Source organism: Mus musculus, chromosome 13 (genome assembly GCF_000001635.26).
Source record: "Mus musculus strain C57BL/6J chromosome 13, GRCm38.p6 C57BL/6J".
Classification (NCBI taxonomy): Eukaryota; Metazoa; Chordata; class Mammalia; order Rodentia; family Muridae; genus Mus; species Mus musculus.
In genome coordinates, this window is record NC_000079.6 from 27417514 (window position 1) to 27443166 (window position 25653).

Consider the following 25653-nt stretch of genomic DNA (forward strand, 5'->3'; position numbering starts at 1 on the left):
CCAACTATGCAAAATATAAACATGGAATATGAATTAAGTCCAGGTTCTCAGACTCTACATTGCAAAAGAAATTATCTACAGATAATACTGAGGAATGTTACTAATAAGTGAAATGTTATGGCTGAATTACTTGTAATCTGTTATCTCAATGTTATAAAAGTTCTTTGTTCTCCACCTTTCCCTTCTTAACACATTCAGGGCCAAACAGCTTAAAGCCTAGCTGATAATAGTTTATCTAGTAAAAATTTTATTGCGTTTAACTCCTTGCATTTGAATGGTTGAACATTGTTTATCATATAAAAATCCTGCCCTGAGGACTGACTGGTGCCACAATTAGCTTTGTCCTCCTTGTTGTCCCAGATGTCTGGTATTATTGTGTCCATTTAGTAAGCTACTTTTTCATAACAAAATGATTTACATATGATTTTTGTAGGAATTCCCAGACCCCAACTCTCAGAACCCCTCTCCAAGCCAAGACTGTTTCTTAGCATCTAGATTTTATAAGTTTAACAATTAACACCTATGCATATGTCACATACATATATAGATATTAAATATCTGATGATGAAAATAGATAGATTTTAGGTAGATGATAGAGATAGATGATAGTAAATGATGTATGATAGAGATAAATCATAAAGACAATGGATGATGGATATGACAGAGAGATAAATGATAGATTGATACATGATAGATATTGATAGACAAGTAGATAGATAGATAGATAGATAGATAGATAGATAGATAGATAGATAGACAGACAGAAAGACAGATTATAAATAGATACATTTATATTTAAAGTTAAAGAGATGATAAATGATAGTTAAGTAGATGAACTATTAATAATAAAAAGGTAATTTCTAGATAGATAGATGATAGATAGATAGATAGATAGATATATTGATAGATAAACAGAGATTTTCCATGAAATTAAAAGAAAAACAAACAAGCTGCTGCCTTTGCCTAGGACCAGGGCTCATGTTCTGGTTCCTTCCAGGTTCCTCTTATTCCTCCCAGTTTAGCTCCAAGGACAGCTGCTGCCAACCCCTCTCCCAGCTTGCCTGGGACCTGAGACCCTAGAGCTGCTGCTTGTTTTCTGGCCGCTTCCAGCTTCCTTTTTTGTTCCTTGTGGCTATCCCCACCAATGATCAATTACTGCCTTGCAAGGGATGGCTACAATAATGTTCTTAGTCCCTCCTGTCTTAGCTTTGCCAAGTCGCCACCGACAACCTGGCTTCTCTGTATTTCTGCCCACCTTTGCTCCTTCAAAGAAAACCACTTAGTCAGCTTTATTAATTTAGAAATTGCCAGATAGCACAATTGCTTGGCTCAGAATATCCTGCCCTAACCTTGTCAGGTAGTCTGTATCAGCCAGTCTCTGCTAGTGATGGAGACCACTGATTCTAGCTACCCCAAGATCTTACATGGTTGTTGCAAGCTCTGCTTTCCAAAGCCTGACCAAAAGAGCCCTTCCCTTCCCTCAGGTCTCTTTTACTCCTGAGACCCAGAAGTCATACCTTTAACCTTCACCCAGCAACTGACTCCCACCCTCTTTATTGATATAATAAAGAACCAAATAGGGAATCAGCACCTCCCCCTACATTGATAGATGATAGATAATATCTTTCTTAGGGTTTCATTGCTATGAGGAGACACAATGACCAAGGCAAATCTAACAAAGAACAACACTTAGTTGGGGCTAGTTAATAGTTTCAGAGGTTCATCAACATGGCATGAAGCACAGCAGTTTACAGGCCGGACTTCATAGCACTAAAGGAGATGAGAGTGCTGCATCATTTTCAAAAGGTAACAGAAAACTGGCATCCTCAAGCAGTTATGAGGAAGCTCTCTAAGTTCACACCCACAGTGACACACTTCCTCCACCAAGGCCACAACCACTCCAACAAGACCATACCTCCGAATAATGACACTTTCTGTGTCAAACATACTCAAATCAACACATGCCACTTTCTTGTCCCCATAGGCTTGGTCAAACACATAAGACTATGGGAGCAATACTTAGCTGTAACATGAAACTCAATCATTTAGTCCAACTTCAAAAGTCCCTATAGTCTGTAATAGTCTCAACAATGTTAAAAGTCCAAAGCTCAAAATCTCTTGCAATGTTCAACTTAACTTAATACCCTATAATATGAAAATCAAAAGGCAGATAATATACCTCCAAATTTGCAGAATAAAATTTCCATTTCAAAATGACATTGTAAGGAAATACTGGACCAAAGTAAGAAGAGAAGTCAGCAGGGCAAATTCCAAGTTCTGCATCTCCTTATCTGTTGCTAAAGCACTCTTTGGATCTCCAATTATTTTCTGGTTTGTTAACTACAGCACAGTTCATTCTCTTTGGCTGGTTCTACTCCCAGTTAGATGCTTTCCTCAGAAAATATCCCATGACTTTGACATCTCAGGCATCTTTGGGTTTCCAAGAAACTTCAACATTACAGCAACTGCTTCAAATATTAGGGATACACACAAGATCTTCGGGGGTCAACCAAACTGCTAAGTTCACATCTCCTGCTTTAACCTTTGTAGAACTCTAGGCTCTGGTTGACTCCTTTCTACTGCTACTGCTGTTCTTCATGATCATCTCACATTATTGGCATTTTCAATTCCCTTGATTCTTTTTCTGCCACTAGACTTCATTAATAACCTCTCATAGGCTCCGTTCATTGTGCTAAGCCTCAAGAAATTGCATGACCCCTCAGTACTGGGGCATCAATTGCAAATGAAGCTTTACCTTCACCAATGGGCTTCCCTGAACTTACAGAGTAACAAGCCTCAGCTACTGTCTATGACCCCTTCATGCCTTCAAAACTCATACTACCTGGGTGATTCTTATACATTATCAATCTCCAGCTTCAGCCCAAGGTACAACCTTGGCTGTTCCTCAAACACGTCTATTTGTGTGCTCAGAAAACAATTCCCAGAAGATATCACTTTAGAAATGCTGGTCTATTCATAATCACTGTGAAATTTTTAGCTTTCGCTAACAAGCTTCAAATGTCATTGCAACCCCTTCTATTGTTCAAATTAAACAAGAGACAAATGGATTAAGTTGCCGAGTTTTGCTGCTTGCTGGAGCTGTAACATATTCTGGTTATAGTTCAGAGGTTTAGTCCATTATTGTCATAGCAGGAAGCATGTAACCATGCAGGCAGACATAGTTCTGATGAGATATCTAAAAAGTTTACATTTGGAACCAGAGACAGCAGCAAGTGACAGAGAGCAAATGAGAATGGAAAAAGCAACTGAAACCTCAAATCCCACCTCCCAGTAACACTTTTTCCAACAAGGCCGTGGCTAATCCAAGATGCCAAACTTCATATAATTCTACTCCCTATGGGCCAATATTTATTTAAAACACCATACTACTCTTTGGCATATACCCCAATGATAGTGCTTCATTCCACCAAGAAGACACTTGCTCAACAATGTTCACTGCTGTTCTTTTGAAAATGGCATGAAGTTGGCAACAGGGTAAGAACCAAAGAAGTCTGAGGACACCAAGAAAACAAAGCTTTAATTGTACATGAGGAAAGCTCATATGAAATCATAGAGATGTGAGCAGCATGCACTTGTCTGAACCAGGTCTTCTATGAATATATTAGAGATTCTATTTTACTGGGTTTATGGGATTCCAAATAATGCAAAAGAGCAAGTCTCTGATTCTTATGATTTCTCCTGCAGTCTTTTCTTTCTGTTGGTGTATATTGTTCAACTTCTATATGATCATTTTATATTATTTTATTTTATTATGTTGCACTTTATCATTAGTTCTGAGAATCTTGATTTTATTAATGAAAAACAAATAATAGTAAATTTGGAGGGGTAAAAGAAAAAATAAAATTTATATAAATATTTATTTAAAAATAAATCTGATAAAGAAACATGGATTTGTTATGTCTCATATTTGTTTTCTTTTTTCTTTCTTTCTCTCTCTCTCTCTTTCTTTCTTTCTTTCTTTCTTTCTTTCTTTCTTTCTTTCTCTTTCTCTCTCTCTCTCTCTCTCTCTCTCTCTCTCTTTCTTTCTTTCTTTCTTTCTTTTTATTAGGTATTTTCTTCATTTATATTTCCAATGCTTCTTTGCTATAGATGGATATCATTATAAAAACAAAACCCTACAACTATTCAAAATGCAAAATTGTGGGATTCAGTCCCAACTGATACACCTACAACACAATTCTTGCATATAAATCTCAGAGATCATTGTAGAAGACATGATGGAAGGATATTTTTTTTATTTATTAGGTATTTTCTTCATTTTCATTTCTAATGCTATCCTAAAAGACCCCCATTACCCCCCTCACTCCCCCGCCCAGCCCCTGTACTGAGGCATATAAAGTTTGCAAGACCAATGGGCCTCTCTTTCCAAAGATGGCCAACTAGGTTATTTTCTGATACATATGCAGCTAGAGACATGAGCTCTGGGGGGGTACTGGTTAGTTCATATTGTTATTCCACCTATTGTGTTGCAGACTGCTTCAGCTCCTTGGGTACTTTCTCTAGCTCCTCCATTGGGGGTCCTGTGATCCATCCAATAGCTGACTGTGAGCATCCACTTCTGTTTTTGCTAGGCCCCGGCTTAGCCTCACAAGAGACAGCTATATCAGAGTCCTTTCAGCAAAATCTTGCTAGTGTATGCAATGGTGTCAGCATTTGGAGGCTGATTATGGGATGGATCCTCGGGTATGGCAGTCTCTAGAAGGTCCATCCTTTTATCTCAACTCCAAACTTTGTCTCTGTAACTCCTTCCATGGGTGTTTTGTTCCCAATTCTAAGAAGGGGCAAAATGTCCACACTTTGGTCTTTGTTCTTGAGTTTCATGTGTTTTGCAAATTGTACCTTGTATCTTGGGTATTCTAAGTTTCTGGGCTAATATCCACTTATCAGTGAGTACATGTCATGTGAGTTCTTTTGTGATTGGGTTACATCACTCAGGATGATGCCCTCCAGATACATCCATTTGCCTAGGAAATTCATAAATTCATTCTTTTTAATAGCTGAGTAGTACTCCATTGTATAAATGTACCACATTTTCTATATCCATTCCTCTGTTGATGGACATCTGGGTTCTTTCCAGCTTCTAGCTATTATAAATAAGGCTGCTATGAACATAGTGGAGCATGTTTTTTACATTTCAAATGTTATCCCATTCCACAGTTTCCCCTCTGTAAACCTCCTATCCTATCCCCTTCCCCTCCTTTTGTGAGAGTGCTCCCCTCCCCACCCACCCATTCCTGTATCACCACCCTAGCATTCCAGTACACTGGGGTATCAAGCCTTCACAGAATTAAGGGCCTCTCTCCCATTGATGCCAGATAAGGCCATCCTGTGCTATATATACAGCTGGAACCACAGGTCCCTCCATGTGTTTTCTTTGATTAGTGGTTTAGTACCTAGGAGCTCTGGAAAGTCTTGTTGTCTGACATTGTTGTTCTTCTCGGGACAGGATCCATCTGATTTTCATCTGCTTCCCCCTCCCTGAACTAACCCTGGGCCACAGCTCCCTATACACAAATCCTGATGGAAGAGATTTGGTCTACCAGGATGCTTACACACCTAATATCACAGGTGAGATCACTACTATTGCTCTAATAACTGGCCCAAGTAGAACCCAATAAGAGCTCACAGGACCCAGGAACCATGGAGCAGGCAGGGATATCTGTGCCCTGGAGGTAATCCAATGCCACAGATCTCTGTATGCATTCCTGCACAGAGAAAGATGGTCTCACACAAGTGCTGACACACCTAAAATCACAGACTCAAAGGCTCACAGGAGGAACTAGCTACAGTCAGAGACAGCAAGATTAGGATTTAAAATCATATTTCATGATGAAGTTAGAGGACTTTAGGAAGAACAGAAATGACTGTCTTGAAGAAATACAGGAGAACACAGTTAAACAGGAAGAGCACTTAAAGAGGAAACATATAAATCCCTTAAATAAATACAGGAAAACACAAACAAATATGTGAAGGAATTGAACAAAACCATCCAGGATCTAAAAATGGAAATAAAAGCAATAAAGAAATCACAAAGGAGACAGGAGATAGAAGATCTAGGAAAGAGATCAGGAGCCATACATGCAATCATCACTAACAGAAAACAAGAGATAGAAGGGTGAATCTCAGGTACAGTAGATACCATAGAAACACGGACACATCAGTCAAAGAAAATGCAAAATGCAAAAGATACTAAAACAAAACATTCAGGAAATCCAGGTCACAATGAAAAGACTAAGCATAAGGATAATATAGAAGGCTGCAAAGATTCCCAATTCAAGGGGCCAGTAAATATCTTCAAGAAAATTATAGAAAAAAACTTCTCTAACCTAAAGAAAATGATGACCATAAACATACAAGAAGCCTAGATAATACGAAATAGATTTTCCAGAAAAGAAATTCCTCCCCTCACATAATAATCAAAACACCAAATGCACAAAAGAATGTAAGAATAATAAAGGCAGTAAGGAAAAAGTACAAGTAACTTATAAAGGCAGACCTAACACAATTACACCATACTTCTCAAGAGAGACTCTAGATTAAGCCAGAAGATCCTGGGCAGCTGTCATACAGACCCTAAGAGTACACAAATGCCAGCCCAGCCTAGTATACCCAACAAAACTGTTAATTACCACAGACAGAGAAAAAGATATATTCCATAACGAAACCAAATATACACAAAATCTTTCCACAAATCCAGCCCTACAAAGGATAATAGATGGAAAACTCAAATATAGGAGGGGAACTGCACCCAAGAAAAAGAATGTAATCATCATTCAACAAACCCAAAAGAAGAAGCCACACAAACATAATTCCACCTCTAACAAAAAAAATAAAAGGAAGGAACAGTCACTGGTCCTTATTATCTTGTAACCTCAATGTACTCAATTCCCCAATAAAAAGACAAAGACTAACAAACTGGATACGTAAGCAGGACCCAGTATTTTGCTGCATACAGGAAACACACCTCAATGACAAAGACAGATGCTATCTCAGCGTAAAAAGGATGGAAAATATTTTCCAATCAAATGGTCTCAAGAAACAAGCTGGAGTAGCCATTCTAGTATTGAATAGAATTTTCTTTCAACCAAAAGTTATCAAAAAAGATGAGGAAGAACACTTCATACTCATAAAAGGAAAGGTATACCAAGATCAAATCTCAATTCTGGGCTTCTATGCTCCAAATCAAAAGACACCTATATTCATAATAGTAACTTTATTAAAGCTCAAATACACATTTCACCTCACAAAATAATAGTGGGAGACTTCAGCAGCATACTATCATTAATGGATAGATCATGGAAAGAGAAACTAAACATAGACACAGTGAAACTAATGAAAGTCATATTTCAATTTATACATTCATATATATTTTAGAAATATATATGTCAGTTTTCTTTTACAACATAAATGGACTAATTATGTAATTTAATATTAAATTTATTTTGCACATATATGTGCGTATGTGTGTGTGAAATATATATTTTGCATATATATCCATAGCCACCTAAGATGAAACTATTCTCAATATTTTCTCCCTGAGAGATAGCTTTCATAGTACAAAAGACATCTATGAATAACAACAACAAAAATCTGTAAAATTCAGTATGTCCTCATTCTTAATAGCAGAGTACTGCTTCGTTGTGTTAATGAAAGATATTTCTGTATCCATTCTTCTGTTGTGGAACATCTGGATTGCTTCCAACTTCTGGCTATCACAAACAGGGCCACAATGAACATAGTGGAACACGTACCCCTTTGGCACAGTGGAGTATCTTTTGGGTATATTCCCAAGAGTGGTAGTGCTGGGTCTCAGGTAATTTTATTTCCAATTTTCTGAGAAATCTCCAGGTTGATTTCCAGAGTGGCTGTAAAAGTTTGCAATCCAACCAGCTATGGAGGAGTGTTCCTCTCTCCCCATCCTTGTCAACATGTGCTGTCCCCTGAGGTTTTGATCTTAGCAGTTCTGATTGGTGTAATGTGGAATCCCAGGGTCATTTGATTTGTATTTTCCTGATCACTAAGGACTTTGAAAATTTCTTTAGGTGCTTCTAATCCATTTGAGAATCCTCAGTTGTGAATTCTTTATTTAGTTCTACCCACCAGTTTTTGATTGGGTTGTTTGGTTTTTTGGTGGTTAAATTCTTGAGTACTTTATATATTTTGGATATTATCCCTCTATTGGATGTCAAGTTAGTGAATAATTTTTCCCAATCTGTAGATTGTTGATTTGTCTTATTGACTATGTCTTTTGCCTTACAGATGCTTTGTGAGGTCCTATTTATCAATTCTTGAACTTAGAGCATGAGCTATTAGAATTCTGTTTAGGAAATCCCCCCCCCCCCCATGCCAATGAGTTCAAGGCTCTTTCCCACATTTTCCTCTATTTCAGTTTATCTGATATTCTGTTGAGGTCCTTGATCCACTTGAACTTGAGCTTTGCTCAAGGTGACAAATATGGGTCTATTATCATTTTTCTGCATAGTGTCAGCCAGTTAGGCCAGCATGATTTGTTGAAGATACTTTCTTTTTTCCATTGTTTGTGTTTGGCTTCTTTGTCAAAGATCAAGTGCCCGTAAATGTCTGGTATTAATTCCCCCTCTTCAATTTTATTCCATTGATCAACGTGGCTGTATCTGTAACAAAAGTGTAACACATGAAGTGTTCATCACTATTGCTATGATGTAAAGCTTGAGGTCAGAGATGGTAATTCCCCCAGCCATTCTTTTATTATTAAGTTTTAGGTTTTTTGTTTGTTTGTTTGTTTTGTTGTTTTGTTTTTTGTTTGATTTTTTTGGGGTTTTTTCGTTTTTGTTTTTGCTATTCTGTTTTCTTTTTTTGACTTTCCAGATGAATTTGAAAATTGTTCTTTCCATGTCTTTGAAAAATTGTGTTGGGATATGTTATAGAGATTGAGGTTTTAAATGTGTTTGTGTGAGGGGGTGCATTTGTTTGTTATAGTAAATAATACCCTTTATGTATATTCACAATAATAAATTTAAAAATCTGAAAATCTGAAAGAGAACAGTGAGTATTATATGAAAGACTTTAGAGGGAGGAAATATAAAGGACAAATAATATAATTTTAATCTCAACAATATATGAAAATATATTGGGGGGAATGTTTGGGAGCTTAAAGCCTGTCTGCTATGTTTATATTGCTGCCTCTACTGTCCAATGAACAGTGACCACAAAATGTGATGTTTTAACAAGGAAGTGGCTGCTTACTGAAGAGAATTCTGCCACTGGCTTCATATTTTCATCTCTTGGGTTTTTTCTTTTATTATTTCGCCTACTTTGTTTCTAAGGAGTCTTTGTCATTTACACATGCTAGTTTTCTCTGTCAAGCCATGGGCTGCTAACGGCTGCTTTAAACATTTCATCATTTGGAGAGTCCTTAGTAAGAAATCTTATTACCTGTTATTTTATTATTATCACTTAAAAGAATGTTTATTTTCTAATGAGAGTCAGAAAGGGGTAAAACAATATGGAAAGAGAAGCATAAAGTAGGAGGAGGACAAGTAGAGGAAACTTTCATCAGGATATATTGTATGAATAAAAAAGATATAGTTTTTTCATCAAAAAAGATTGACTATTTCAGAGCTGTATAGAAATCCTAGTGATTAAGAGCACATGCTGTTTTTGAAGAGAGTCCAGGTTCAACATCAGTACCTACATGGTGGCTTAAAAACATTCATGCATCAGAATCCAGAGTATTTGGACAATGTTTACTGGTTAGTTCAACATTCCTTTGCATAATATCTTTGACCATATTCTCTAATATGACATTGCCTGTCATTAATCAAGATAATGTTCTATAGACCTGCATATAATCGAATATTAAAGTAGCTATTAATGCTTGCTTTCCCCTGACTCATCCAGATGGGGACTTTAACTCCACTGAAGGTATGAGGAGGATCTTGGTTTCCTGTCAAGTCTCAAGGCAGCTGAAAAACAACCCAAAACCTGGCCAAAGCTTATGAAATTAGGTAAGGAGAGAGGTTAGGAGAAAAGAGTCTGAGGGACGTAGTGGTAGTGATTGTGACAGAAAAGAAATAGTTGAAAGGAGAGAGGCAACAAACTCATGACCTGGCAGAAATGGTCAAACCAGAAGACCACCAGAGACTACTAAACAAAATAGTTTCCAAAGAAAGAGATAATAGGGTACCCAAGGATTAAAAAAAAATGCCTCCACATAAGAAAGAATATGCTTATTATAAGGAAGAGGGCCACTGGGTCAGAGTATGCCCCAAAACGAAGTTTATCCAAACCCTGGTTTTAGAAGATAAAAAAATAGGGTAGACGGTGTTCAGATCCCCTACTCAAGGCCAGGGCAACCCTAAAAGTAGAGGGGAAACCCACAAAATTACTTGATAATTAATAAAGTCCAACATTCTATCTTGATAAAACCTAAAGATAGAGTCTCTTTAACAGTTAATAATTGATTTCCCAGTGGCAACAGAAACAAAACAAAAATGTCTGAAAGAGACCCAGCACCTCTTGGAGGCCCTAAAATTTTGGACTATTGAGCTTCTGCTAAGAAGGCCCTACTGTGCCAACCACAGGTGACCTTCCTAGACCCAGGGGGTGCATACTCAGACTAGGCACCTGTCATCAATCAATGGGCAATGTATCAAAAAACCCCTCCCTCCATTTATATATCATTTCAATAATGGCCCCCTGGTTAAGGATGATGTCGAATGACTCATAAACAGTCTCTCCTCTTAAATGGCCCCAACATAATGTTTCAGGCCCCAACTTCCCTTTGCCTAACTACACTGCTGTCTTAGGCCTCGGTAGGGCCTTTGCATGAGTGCTTAAACATTTTGGCCCACATTCATGGGCCCAGAACAGATTTTCAGGATACCCCTTAATGGATGCAACAATAATGTGATTCACCAATGACAGCAACCTCATTCAAGATGAACAAAGGTATGTGGGGGCAGCAGTGGCCTCAAAAACTGAGATCATATGTGAAAAACCACTTCTGGCAGGAATGTCAGCACAGAAACCTGAACTGGTAACTCTACCAAAGTGTTAGAGCAGAGTAAAGACAAAATGCCTTTACTACTACTCATATCCATGGGTCTATTTATAGGTAGAGAGGTTCTGACAGCAGAAGGAAAGACTATCAAAAATAAAGAGGAAATCTTCTCCCTACTAAGGGCTCTGTGGGTCCCTACAAAAAAGCACATTATCAACCCATATTTGAGACACCAGAGAAGGAAGGACCCAATTTCAGAAGGGCAGATAAAGAAGTCCAAAATTTTGACCTAAAAATTTCACCTCACTTGCCCATGATTTCCTTGCATCCAGTGGATCTTACACTCCCTGAATATTCTAAGTATTCAATGTCATATGGACTAGAAACCTGCCCATGTTGCAGTGTTACAATGGAATGGTGGAGGACAACAAAGTGCAAACTACTTGTACCAGAAAAAAAAATAGGTATACATAAACTGAAAAAGATTTGTTGCACATTACATATGGGAGCCTGGAAAATACAGGATTTAGTCCACTAGTCCCACATCAGAATTAGAGATGCCAATTCAAAAATAGCTGAAATTGATAAAAACTATAAGGCCATATAATTGACCAATGTAGTTGCTAATGAGAAGAAACCCAGTACTTAATACTGGTGCATCAAACAAGGAGTCTATTGGGAAATGGACTTCATGGAGATAAAACCAGAAAACTAGTACCTCCATAATGAAGACTATGAGGTTCAGGATGCCCTATGATTGGGCCTTCTTGTCACAAGAGAAAGGGGATGAGAGACAAAATTTTGGGGTTCTCACTCCATCTTAGAGAACCTGACCTAAGTTTGAACTTAAGGTGGTACCTAACATTTGTTTCCAATTTAACACCCCTCCCCAGTCAAAACCTGAGCCTAGTTCCTGGCTAACCACAAAATTTGCATATCCAGGTAAATCTCCTCCAACAAACATGAATCTAGTACCGGTCTCCAGGTTATTTTCCCCAATAAATATGCACCTCCAGGTTACAAGCCCTACCCTGCCTAACAACTGCAGTTAGGAAGAAACCAGAAGATAGGCTTATGGTTTGGCTCCCAGCACCAGCCAATTATGCTAAAGACCACAGTGGCACCCCAATGCTATTGTTGCCAAGTTAAAAACACTTACCCCTCACTTGCTGTTTTCTATAAAACTTTGCCTCAAGAGTGTTTGGAGTTCTTCTCAACCAAAACTATCCTGCATGTTGGCAGTGGGCTAAGACCAAGCTCAAGCTTGTGAATAAAGACCCTTGTGCAATTGCATCAAATTGGAATTCATAAACACTTCCTTGGTACACCAAGTCTTTCCTTTCTTTTTTCCATATTGCATAAGTGTATTTTTTATTTCAACTCATTATTTGTCTTTTGCATGTATCAGGATGCTATTGTGACTGACACTCACTGGAAATCCTTGCAAATCACTGACATTTTTAGAAGTAACCTTCTGTCACCCAGTTTCCTTTAAAGAAATATGACAATGATATAAAACTATAACCTCAGATGCTTAAGATGTTCTTGAAAAGTTGTGCTCTTATCAACCAAACCACAACCCCCTCAGATTGAAAAAGTCAAATATTTAACATATTACCATTGTTTCCAGTATTACTAGAATTAGTGTCCTACTTACAAATGTCTGATTAAATAACTATAAGTTTTGATTTATATTAATAAAAAGTCAATCATGTAAACTTCTGCCAGAGTAAATAGATTTTGTGTCACGTAAATGGACACTTGATTTTCCAAAACCATACACTGTAAAAATTAAAATAGAAAACATATTCAACAAATAGTGATGGTCTAACAGGATGTCTGCAGATAAGAATATTCAAAAACTCATATCTAACATCCTACAGAAAAGTTAAGCACAAGTGGATCAAAAATGTCACCATAAAACTAAATCTAATAGAAGAAAGCGTGGGGAATAGCTTTGAACACAGTTTTACAATAGACTTTCTGAACTGAACACCAATGACATAGGCACGGAGGTCATTAATAAATAGGAATAATGGAACTAAAAACAGAATAGGAAAAGTTCTTCACCAATACTCCCTCTGACAGAGGATTAATATGCAAAATATATAAAGAACTCAAGCAATTAGAAGTTGACCAAATAATCCAATTTTAAAATGTGATACAAAGCTAAACAGAAAATTCTAAGCAGGAATCTCTAATAACCAAATAACACTTAAAGAAACGTTCAATATTTTATATACCACAGAAATGTAAATCAATATAAATCTGAGACTCCATCTTACACACTTCAAAATGGGTAAGCTCAAAAACTTAAGGGACAGCACATGCTGGTAAGGATGGGAAATAAGGGAAACACATCTCCATTAATGGTGGAAGTACAAACCTGTATAACCACTTTGGAAATCAATTTGGCAATTCTTAGGAAAATTGAGAACATACTTAACTCAACATCCAGCTACACAACTCCTGGGCATATAACCAAAATACTGCCCACAATACAACAGGGACACTTGCTCAATCAATATTCATAGACAGCAACTAGAAACAGCATAGATGTTTCTCAACTGAAAAATGGATAAAGAAAATACAGTACATTTACACAATGAAGTAATATTCTAATATTAAAAACAGACATCCTGAATTTTGCAGGCAAATGGATGGAACTTGATAATATCACCCTGAGTCAGTTAGTGCAGACACAAAAATAAATGCATTGTATGCAATCACTTTTAATTGGACATTATACATAACGTGTAGGATAACCATGATACAATCTACAGATCAAAAGAAACTGGGTAATAAGGAGGAAACCAATGAGGATGTGTGAATCTCACTCAGAAGAAGAAACAAAATATTCTTCAAAGGTTGATGGAGAGAGGAAATTGGTTGAGAAAAGCAGTAAGAAGTGGTATGGAATGGCAATCAGGTATAGTGTGGGAGGAGCCAAGAGAGGGATAGGAGTGAGAAAATAAATCAGTGGGGAGCATCTCTCCTGCCAGCAACAAGCATGGAACAGGGGAGGCTCTTGGGAGCCTATGGGAGCCACACAAGCCAAGACTCCTAGAAGTTCAAGTCATGGAGACTGAATTAGCCATTTCCTATAGCCAGGTGGGACTTCCAGTGGAGGAAACGGAACATCAATGCACTTTCAAAACTTTTGACCCCCCAAAAAATGCACTGCATACAAGATGCATAGAGATAATTAATGATGGACAAAAGATTGAGGGAATATCCAACCAATGCTTTGCCCAACTTGAAACCTATCCTATTGGAAAAGAGCCAACACCTGACACTATTAATGATATTCTGCTATGCTTTCAGACAGGAGCCTGAGAAACTGCATCCAGCAGATGACAGAAATAGAGGCAGAGACCCACAACCAAACATCAGGCAGAGCTTGGGGAGTCTTGTGGATGAGTGTGAAGACTGAGTAAGGCAGAAGGGTCAAGGCCATCACAGGACCTACAAAGTCAACTAACTTGGGCCATGGGGGTTCATAGAGACTGAACCACGAACCAAAGAGTTTGCAGGGTCTGATCCTATTTGCCTTACACATTTATAGCAGGTGTGCAGCTTGGTTTTTAAGTGAGTATCCAAACATTTGGAGCCAGAATGACAGACACTTGTTGATTCATCCAAGATTCATGGCAGACACCCCAAGAGATTGCCAATCTTAAGGCTCCTACGGTTTTATACACACATCATGTGAGGTGTAGTTTTTTTTTTTTAATACCATAGAGAAACACATTGCTTGTTACACGCAGAGAAATGAAAGCATGCAGGGCATATCTATGATCATGCTATTGAGGAGCAAGGTTATAGTTGGACTTATGACACATACTGAAGAGATCATCACTAACTGATATTTGCATCCTAAAATAATTTTATTTTTTAAAAATCAAGTTTTGGGGTATCTCAGACATGAATACAGTGTATTTTTATCATCTCTAGTCTTTGCCTCCTTCCCTCTAAGTTCTCTTGAGGCTCTGAAATCAGATAACTATTGTATTTGATTGGTTATGCTTTCACTTTTAGCATGGTTTCCAAAGGACAGCCTGAATGTTATGGAGTATTAAAAGTTTTATAATTCTGATTAGGATACATGTATCAGCTGATGAGTTTTATACTTTGATTTTAATAACTTGACTTTCATTACTTTTCTGTGAAATAAATGTGATTTTATTTAAATAAACTTTAGCATTATTTGCTAGATTAACATGTATTGTTGGTGATATATTTGATTGAGGCAAACTGAGTTTATTGATTTATATTCTATTCAATGAACAAAAGATGGCTAGACATTTTAGATGTGGATATTTCTAAAGAGAATGTTTTTATTTTATTTTTTTAAAGAGACTCATTATATCCACACAAGCATTTCAAATGTATACAATTAAACACAACTGCTCAGCAATGAACTTTTGTGGAGCATCTTCAAAGCAGACATGGTAAATGTATGTGCACTTAGCAATCTTTCCCAGTTATGAGACACTTCAATAATCTGAGCTGAAGCAAAATGTACTTTGAATCATGATCTATGCAGTAGGAAAGGTTAAACATTGCCAAAAACTTATTATTTTTGTCACTTGATTTTAAGAATGAAAGATATTCCCAGTGGGGAAATTCTTCTGTCATCTCTGCCGCAGGAGAGACCTAAAAATCAAAATGATAACCAGTTACATGTTAATTACATTTTTAGTGTTCCTTTCTCCTTATATTGTCTGTGTGCAATCAGAGAAATACATTCAGAAATGTGCTGCTTCCATTAAAGTTATGAGTTTTCATTATTCTTAGCCAAGAAACTCTCAAGCAGTTAGACTTTTAGAATGTGTGGTGATGACTCATGTGCATCTCTTCTAACATATAATGAATTGCAGAGGAAGTATGCCATTTCAAAGTATAGGAATTGTAGAAAATTTTTGTTGATTCTGAGTCAATGGAAGAGTTCATGTCATTCAGGAAATTCTTACATGTTCTTATATATGTAGTTCATGGAAGTTGATATGCACAACTCTTCTACTAAATCCAACCTCCATGAGGGATATGTATAATAATCTCACAAGTGATTTGGATCACGTGGTGATTTGCTATGTAAACCCAAGGGGTGAGTGATATTGAAGGACCAGAGCTCTTTTCATCCAACCAGGAAAGGTAACCTTTAACTTAATAAGAGGATCATCTATGTTTAATTCTGATCTCTAGGGTGGAAAGAGATCAGAAGCATCTGAAAAGGTTATAGAGGCCAGCAACCTATTAGAGCAGTGGTTCTCAAACTTTCTAATGCCATGACCCTATAATATAGTTCCTCATCCTGTGGTAAACCCCAACCATAAAATTATATTCATTCCTACTTAATAACTCCAATTTTGCTAATTTTAGTAATTGTAATATAAATATTGGATATACAGGATATCTGTTATACAACCCCTGTGAAAGGATCATTTGACACCCAAAGGAGTCATGACCCACAGGTTGAGAAACACTATCTTATAGAAAGATTGTGAACAAGATAAGATATCTGTTTCACTCTGGAAAGATGAGGTATTTCAGAACTGTTTTTGTTGTTGTTTTTGTTGTTAATTTTCACAACTCCCCTATTTTATGAGTGAAAATAATGAATTGGAAGTAGTTACCTTGGTGAGTATCCACCTAAGGTCACTCAGGATTTGTCTGTTGTTCTCTTCGATCTCCTTGGCTTTTGAGAGGATAGTTTCAGGGACATCTTTTGTTGCACTTAGTTCAATCACTAGATGGAATAGAGGGCTGATCCAGGAACCCACAAAATTGATCAAAGTTTTTAAATATGATGCGATCTGTGAGACACAATTGAACCATTGCATTATACAATTTAAGTTTAGCAGCTTTGATATCTGTAATGCTCATGTAAAGAACCCGAACTGAAACGTGTTTACTATGTGCGTGTGGAACATATATAGATGTTACATAGTTTGGAAGTATAACATTTAAACAAATGTTATATTTTCTAAAAAATAAAACAAATTATGGAGCTTGTTGATTAGCATTTTTCTGAGTTAGGTTATCATATTTTTTCTCCTTATGCAATTCTAACAGCTTCCCTTTCAGTGACCTCTTTATTATTTGATTACTTGTTTATCGGTTTATAAAATAGTTTCTGTTAGTACTCAATAGGGAACAATAAGGTTTGGCTCATGATAGATAGAGGCAGAAGTAAGTGGTTAAAACCATTTTCAATAAGGGATTCAGGTACACCATGTATAGGGGAAGAACTATATCACATCCTAAAGTAGAACTGCTATGATATGTAGACCTGCTAATCATGAATTTGTTGCATCCTAAGGAACATAAACTATTATTTTACAGGACTACTCTGCTTATCTGGTTTATAGTTAAGGCATAGAGAACAATAGAGCGATGAAGAGATAGCTTCAAAAAGAAATAGAACGACAGATATGAAAAATCAAGAAGTGGGATAGTGTTCAGTCACATAGAATGCTATCATGCCGAACCCATTAGTAACATATAATAAACACAACCACATTGTTATTCCTGATGGAGGAGTGAATATATATCCATGGATAGTAAATTTACCTCAAAGAATCAAAAAAAAAAAAAAAAAAAAAAAAGAGCAAGTGAAATTTTAGTGGTTGGTCATCCCTACCGTACATTTCTCTATATTGTGTTTAAGCATTAGCTACACTGTTCTGGGTATTTGATTTTGTTTATAATTTGTCAGTACTATAATGGGATTATTTTCTATACTTTATCTTCATTTTTCTGCATGCATGATTACTGTATCTATAATAAACCCTGTAATAAATGACAGTACCACAAACCCAATGTATTGCTTCTGGAGTTCTGTGGAAAACCCATGAAGGAAACTCACTTCAATATTTATGTGTACACCTGTATTTGGGGGGTTCGTGAGACTTGAATGGCAGTAACTTCCAGCTCTGACAACAGTCTTATCCTGTCTAATTATTTGAGAACTCTACAAATAAAACAAAAAACAGATTTCAGAAATCATAAATAATTTCATGACCATAATATTAATCGATTTTAGTGGATTTGTAAAGTTTAATATAATTCATAAAATACAGATATTAAAAATTAAGAAACTCTCTGTCCTGTAGTTTTGTGTCTATACATTGTAGCTGCAATTTCATTTTTTTCATTAACTTTTGAATATTTAACTCCTTCCTCTCATACTTGCTTTTCTTCTTCACTTTAAAAAGTTATGCTAAGGAAAGCAGACACTGAAAGGACTAAATCACTAAGGAACTAAGTGATTTAATTTAATTATAGATTTCTTAATTTAATGCTAAAGAACATAGCTGGGCATGTTTATAATAGATTTAAAATGAAATTGTCTCACAAAAATAAAATATTTTACTGTCAATTATATGTGAACTCAAAGTCCATAAATTATTTAAAAATATAAGTTAATGCCATGTATTGAATTAGGCATTGTATGATTAATAAATTACTTAAATTACTTAAATATTTACTTTAGAGTACCTTTTATTTAAAAAATCAGCTAATTTATGAAAGGTTAAAGAAAAATCGTGAGGGTAAAGAAGTCAATTAAGAACAGGAAAATACAAATACTGTATAATGCTTTCTCTTCTAAAGCACAATCATTGACATGAGGCTCATATTGGGAAGGAGCTGGAAGAAAGTAAGGTACTTACAAAATCCCAAAATTGTCCAGATGAGAATTGGTTGTAATACTGAGTTATGTTAAGGGGAGAAAAATAACATCTAGTCAACACAAATATAACAACATATTTATTCCAAATAGAGACACATTCTTTCGATGACCATCATATTGAAAGTTTACCTGTTTCTATAGTTTCCTTTTTTCTGTCCTTGAGATATGACAATACCCAAAAAGGGAATGGATGGAATGGATCCAATTTATACTTTTATTCCTGCCCTGGTATTGGAGAAATTCTTACTACTGAATATCTTTAAACCACAATTTCTAGTATTTATGGGATTCATAAAAGGCTAGATATTCTCCTCTCTCTCTCTCTCTCTCTCTCTCTCTCTCTCTCTCTCTCTCTCTCTCTCTCTCTCTCTCTCCCTCCCTCCTTCCCTCCCTCCCCCCATTCCTTCTTTCTTTTCTTCTGTTCCTTTTCTCCTACATCCTCACATGTTTTTCTTTATCTCTGTTACAAATATGTAGTTCACTGTGATACACATCCTTTACAGTGTGTACCTGCGCTGTACTAAAAGAACATGGCCAATAGAATTTCATGTTCCCTAATGCAAAAACAGGAAATGAAAGTTCTTTCACAAGCATATTTTAAAAGTTTCTAACATAGTTATTTTTATTTTTAATAAAGTAGAGAAAATATATTAATATCATTAGATACTATGAAATTTCATGATACTGTCCAATTGGTCTTGTCCTTGTTTCAGTAGTTGGAGCATCTGTTACCTATAAAGATGCATTTTCTGATATTTGAATCATAATGTTTAGTGTCTCAGGTTAAATTGCAGTTCAAGTATTAGTATGGAGGTTGAGGTACTTACAAGTTCTACATATAATTGGTCAGCAAGATTATGGAGGGTTTCAGCTTTCTGGGTGGCACTGTTAAATGTTTCCAAAAGTGGGTTCCAGCAACCACCCTCTTCTGCAACACATGGAAGATTTGATGCAGCTTTTTCCCACAACAGCAAATTTGACACCACCAGCAGCAGGAGTGGACCTGCTACATAGAAACAGAACCCACTTAAAGATGGGACATTAAACTGAGTTCTCTTAGGCGCAGGAAAGTTGTATCTAGCCAAAGGTTTTCTTGCTTTTTATTTTATTTTGTTTGCTCTTTGTTTTGTTTGTTTTTGTATTTTTGGCTTTTTGTTTGTTTGTTTTTTTATTTTTTGCTACTACATGGATTCATGTTGGATATCTGGAATGACATATAAAGTCACACTAAGCACTGAGGCAAGTAATTGAATTTCCCTGAATAATAGTTTGAGGAGCAGGTGATTTCACAGTGTTTGTATTGTTTAAGAAGTGCTTCTGAATTTTACAAATTTCTGAAATTAAAGTTAGTTCTGTACTTATATCTTAAGATATTTTTAGATGGTTTAGTATCTTTGGAATTTAAGCTCATTTTCAGTCACCAAACTCCTGAAGAATATGCAGTTTTTAGTCATCATGTCTGATGTCAATGTTCTGGACACTTACGGCACAGGGATAGCACAGTTTATCTCTTTGCTCCTTCTATCCATTTGACCATGATGATTACTAGCAAGAAGATGAAGAGATGTTGTCTAATATATGATATCAACTTAGAACTGTGAACATATGATAAAAACTCCATCAAAAAATTTTATAAAAAACTTCAGATCATTCTTTATAAAGTTGGTCTGCCCAATAGTTTTGTGAGCAGATTAGACTCTCTTAAAGTAATCTAAACATATTCGGGTAGAAGAAGGCTTACATGGTCAAGTTGTTTTTCTAATGGTTTCTTTTGGCTAAGGTATAATCAGAACACTGATCATCAGTACGTTTTATTCACAATCACAGTTGTGTTTCTTCTGACTTGAGATAAGATTAATTTGATCCACTGATTTTGCTCCTTCAATATTTTCCAGTTTCTAAAGCTCTAAAACATTACTGATTTGAGATGTACTACTCTTTGTTCTGTAAGGTGTCCTATGCATTGGAAGCTGCTGAATAATTTCCATCATTTCTAATCACTGGATACCAGGAACATATTCCTCCTTCTTCTCTCTCTTCAAGAGAGAAACCAAGACAAAACAAATTCTCTTTGAACTTTGCAACATGTCTCAAGTTAGAGGATGATGAAATCTACTAATCCAATTGTCTTCTACACCCTTGTACAGTTTCTTTCAAGTAAAATAATTTTAAAAGTTAATATAAAGTCTATGAAGAATGCTGCTCCTAGTAATCTATGAAAAAATACCTCTTCACGCCAGATAGAACATCAAAAATTGCAAATAAAGAATTCCATTATAATAAACTCATAGAACCACTGAACTGAATACTTTTAATAAGAGAGGCACAAGGGTGAGGATATTTACTTACAGAAGTGAGGTTGACTCAATAGCAGTGCCATCGTTAGGAGTTCCTAAGCAGGATGAGTCCTATGTCTGCAGATCTGCTTCACAGGAGTTTTATATTCAGTTACTTTCCTGTTCCTATATAATCGAGCAGATAACCTCAAGGGCATGTACACTCATTCATGAGCTATGTCTTTCTATCTTTAGGGAATGTGCACTGTCTTATTACAACATATTCATATATGTCTGGATGGTTTCCTTTTGCGTGTTCCTACATGTTGATTCTTGTGCAAATTATTTTTGAAATCTTAGATGCCATTCTCAGTTGCCTGATTAAAGATATTCATGTCAGACTATGAGAAAATAATTGTTCATGATTACTTCCCCTTCCTTATAATCTTACTTTTTTTGTTTTATCTTTTTCCTAATCTTTATGGACAGAGAAAGATTCACTATTGAATATTTAGCGACCATACCACAGCACTAGTAAATTATCCCTAGTGAGAGGAATCCTGAAGAGTGTTTCTATATGAACTAAGCTAGCATGCTTAAATTAGGTATTTAGAAGTTCACTTAATAGATGGCTAATATCCAATATATACAAAGAACTCAAGAAGTTCTACTTCAGAGAACCAAATAACCCTATTAAAAATGGGACACAGAGCTAAACAAAGAAGGTACAACTGAGCAATACCAAATGGCAGAGGAAACATCTAAAGAAATGGTCAATGTCATTAGTCATCAGGGAAATCCAAATCAAAACAAGCTTGAGGTTCCACCTAATACCAGTCAGAATGGCTAAGGTCAAAAACTCAGGTGACAGCAGTTACTGGCAAGGATGTGGAGAAAGAGGAACATTCCTCCATTTCTGGTGGGATTGCAAGCTTATACAACCACTCTATAAATCAGTCTGGTGGTTCTTCAGAAAACTGGACATAGTATTACTCGAGGAACCACCTATACAACTCCTGGTCATAAACTCAGAAGATGCTGCAACATGTAATAAGGACACATGCTCCACGATGTTCACAGTAGCCTTATTTGTATTTGACAGAGGCTGGAAAGAACCCATATGTCACTACACAGAGGAATGGATACAGAAAATGTGATACTTTTACACAATGGAATACTACTCAGTTATTAAAAACAATGAATTCGTGAAATTCTTAGGCAAATAGAATGAACTAGAAAGTATCATCCTGAGTTAGGTAACCAAATCACAAAAGAACACACATGGTATACACTGACTGACAAGTGGATATTTGTCCAGAAGCTTGAAATACACAAGATATAATTCACAGACCACATGAAGCTCAAGAAGAAGGAAGACCAATGTGTGGATACATCAGTCCTTTTTATTTTTTTTTTAATATTTTTTATTATTACGTATTTTCCTCAATTACATTTAGAATGCTATCCCAAAAGTCCCCCATACCCTCCCCCCCCCACTTCCCTACCCACCCATTCCCATTTTTTGGCCCTGGCATTCCCCTGTACTGGGGCAGATAAAGTTTGCATGTCCAATGGGCCTCTCTTTCCAGTGATGGCCAACTAGGCCATCTTTTGATACATATGCAGCTAGAGTCAAGAGCTCTGGGGTACTGGTTAGTTCATAATGTTGTGGCACCTACAGGGTTGCAGATCTCTTTAGCTCCTTGGATACGTTCTCTAGGTCCTCCATTGGGGGCCCTTTGCTCCATCCACTAGCTGACTGTGAGCTTCTACTCATGTGTTTGCTAGGCCCTGGCCTAGTCTCACAAGAGACAGCTATATCACGGTCCTTGCAACAAAGGCTTGCTAGTGTATGCAATGGTGTCATCTTTTGGAGGCTAATTATAGGATGGATCTCTGGATATGGCAGTCTCTAGATGATCCATCCTTTTGTCTCAGCTCCAAACTTTGTCTCTGTAACTCCTTCCATGGGTGATTGTTTCCAATTCTAAGAAGGGCAAAGTGTCCACACTTTGGTCTTTGTTCTTCTTCAGTTTCATGTGTTTTGCAAATTGTATCTTATATCTCAGGTATACTAAGTTTCTGGGCTAATATCCACTTATCAGTGAGTACATATCATTTGAGTTCTTTTGTGATTGTGTTACCTCACTCAGGATGATGCCCTCCAGGTCCATCCATTTGCCTAGGAATTTCATAAATTCATTCTTTTTAATAGCTGAGTAGTACTCCATTGTCTAAATGTACCACATATTTTTGTATCCATTCCTCTGTTGAGGGGCATCTGGGTTCTTTCCAGCTTCTGGCTATTATAAATAAGGCTGCTATGAACATAGTGGAGCATGTGTCCTTCTTACCGGTTGGTGCAGAACACTACATCAGGCCTTTTTAGAAGGGGGAACAAAATACCCATGGGAGGAGATACAAAGACAAAATGTGGAGAAGAGACTGAAGGAAAGGTCATCCAGGGACTGTCCCACCTGGGAATCCATCCCATACACAGTTATCAAACCCAGACACTATTGTGGATGCCAACAAGGGCAGGCTGCTGATAGCAGCCTGATGCAGCTGTCTCCTGAGAGACTCTGCCAGTGCATGAAAAATACAGAGGACTGTGCACAGGGTCCCCAAAGGTGGAGCTAGAGAAAGGACCTAAGGAGTGAAGGGGTTTGCAGCCCCATTGGAGGAGCAACAATATGAACCAACCAGTACCTCAAGAGCTCTCAGGGACTAAACCACCAGCCAAAGAATATAAATGGAGGTACCCATGGCTCCAGATGCATATGTAGAATAAGATGGCCTTGTCAGACATCAATGGGAGGAGAGGACCTTCATCCTGTGAAAGCTTGATTCCCCAGTGTAGAGGAAAGTCAGGACATGGAAGCAGGATTTGGTGGGTTGGTGAGCAGCTAGAGGGGGAATAAGATAGAAGGTTTTTGAGGGTAATTAAAGAAAGGAATTACAATTGAAATATAAATAAAGAAAATATCTAATAGAAGCCAGTCTAAAATAAATTAAATATATTTAACACAAAAAGTCCATTAAATTCTCTCTAGGCAATATAACCTCTCAAAAATTACTGGGCATTCTTTTAAAATAACAAATATAGGTTGATTGCTTGCAATTGCTGTTAATCATGTTAGAAGTTTGTTAACTTCACCAGTAACAATTGCACCATAATTGTTGTAATGGGTATAGTTTCATACACTTACTACTAGTATTAGCTTTTGCACTATAGTACTATTGCTGAAAATTCTAAATAAGCCAATGCTATAGTAGCTTCCAGACTCTGGTATCTAGTCAAATCTGACTGATCTTCTAAAACAATGCCAACAACATATCCTCATATGGTTGAAAGAGGGTAATTGCTGCTTAAAAATGTAGGCAAATCAGTTAGCTCTAATATTCATACTAAAGGAAATACATCTACAAGAATATCATTAGTGATTTCGAAGCCTAGGTGTACAGTATCTCTTGGGAAGGTAACTCTGATATACAGGTCACCCACATCTTAGAAATTTAATTCAATAAACATATGGTTCTTAGGAATTCCATTTGCTACATGTATACTCTTAAAAGATTCTTTTCCATTTCCTTTTTAAATTACTTTTATTTATTTACATTCCAAAAGTTACCCCATTCCCATTAACCCGTCAAGAGTTCATCATTCAATGCCCCTTCACCTTTGCTTCTGAGAGATTGTTTTCTCCACACACCCACCCACCTACCTCATCCGAGCCATTATCACACTACTCTGGAACATCAAGTTTCTACAGGTTTAGGCACTTCCTCTCCCACGCAGTTCATACAAGGTCTTCCTCTGCTACATATGTGCCAGGGGCCATGGACTACCCCATGAATGAATGCTCTTTGGTTAGTGGCTAGGACTCTGGAACATCAGAGAGGTCCAAGTTAGATGATACTTTTGTTCTTCCATTGGGGTTGCCATCTACTTTAGCTCCTTCATTTCTTTCTTTAACTCTTCCATTGGCTATAAATATTTACATCTATCTCAGTCAAATGATGGTAGAACCTCTCAGAGGACAGCTATGTGCTCCTGTCTGTAAGCACAACATAATACCAGTAATAGTGTCATGACTTGGTGCCTGTGAATGGGATTGAACCTAATTTGAGTCAATCATTGGATGGTTTTTCCTTTAGTCTCTGGCCCATTTTTTGTCCCTGCATTTCCTTTAGATAGGAACAATTCTGTATCAAATATTTTGAAGTTGAATGGGTGGCTAAATGCCTCTTCTGGGTGTCATGCCTATCTATTGAAGGTAGTCTCTTAGGTTCCATCTCTACATGGATGGCCATCTCAGCTAAGGTAACTCTAATTGAGTCCTGGGAGTCTCTCACATCCCAGGTCTCCAGGATATTCTAGAGTTTCCCCCTACAACTTACTACTGCATATTGCCATTCATTCTCCTAGCCCTCTGGGCTACTCTCCTGTCTCACCCCCTATATTTGATCCTATATCCTTCTCTCTACCATGTCCCCTCTCAAATCCAGGTACCTCCCTCTGCCTTCCAGGATTATTTTGTTCTTCCTTCTATGTGGTATTTAAATATCTATATTTGCCCCTTCCTTCTTGTTAAGCTGTATATGATTTGTAAGTTCTATCATGGGTATTCTAATTTTGGCTAATATGCACTTATTAGTGAGTACATACATTACAAGTCTTT

The 25653-nt window shown here is 36.9% G+C and overlaps 1 protein-coding gene and 1 long non-coding RNA gene across 8 annotated transcripts in view; one reads left to right on the forward strand and one right to left on the reverse strand.

The window, feature by feature from the left end:
- The window catches only part of Gm40836, a 37334-nt gene extending 22107 nt beyond the window's left edge, over positions 1-15227 (forward strand). For 3 of the 4 annotated variants that reach the window (XR_873181.1, XR_873180.1, XR_873182.2), the window contains 2 exons: positions 5468-5589; positions 14327-15227. This is a non-coding gene — a long non-coding RNA (predicted gene, 40836). Of the gene's footprint in view, positions 1-5467; positions 5590-9900; positions 10015-14326 lie in introns of those variants that run through there. The other variant, XR_873183.2, reaches the window with a different exon arrangement.
- Positions 15168-21175, reverse strand: Prl8a6 (prolactin family 8, subfamily a, member 6). 4 transcript variants are annotated; one of them, NR_073166.1, is made up of 6 exons: positions 21045-21175; positions 19523-19623; positions 18676-18714; positions 17871-17975; positions 16639-16818; positions 15168-15658 (listed from the first exon to the last, which is right to left on the reverse strand). NR_073166.1 is itself a non-coding variant. In NM_011167.3 (6 exons), exons 1-6 carry the CDS (start codon positions 21073-21075, stop codon positions 15470-15472), a joined length of 720 nt encoding a protein of 239 aa, NP_035297.1. In that variant the 5' UTR covers positions 21076-21175; the 3' UTR covers positions 15168-15469. The 4 variants fall into 4 exon arrangements, 3 of the variants coding, with proteins under 3 accessions (NP_035297.1, NP_001258307.1, NP_001258308.1); NM_011167.3 differs by having other exon boundaries at positions 19523-19698; NM_001271378.1 differs by having other exon boundaries at positions 19523-19701.
- Positions 21176-25653: the final 4478 nt, after the last annotated feature.

Bases quoted from the DNA above. Each gene is read 5' to 3' on its own strand.
- Prl8a6 (NM_001271378.1), bottom strand. From the start codon at position 21,075: ATGGCACTGCTATTGAGTCAACCTCACTTCT. The intron at 19,702-21,044 runs GTAAGTAAATAT...GTTTCTATGTAG, and splicing joins ATTGAGTCAACCTCACTTCT to CAGGTCCACTCCTGCTGCTG. The intron at 15,659-16,638 runs GTAACTACTTCC...TTTGATTTTTAG, and splicing joins TTAGGTGGATACTCACCAAG to GTCTCTCCTGCGGCAGAGAT.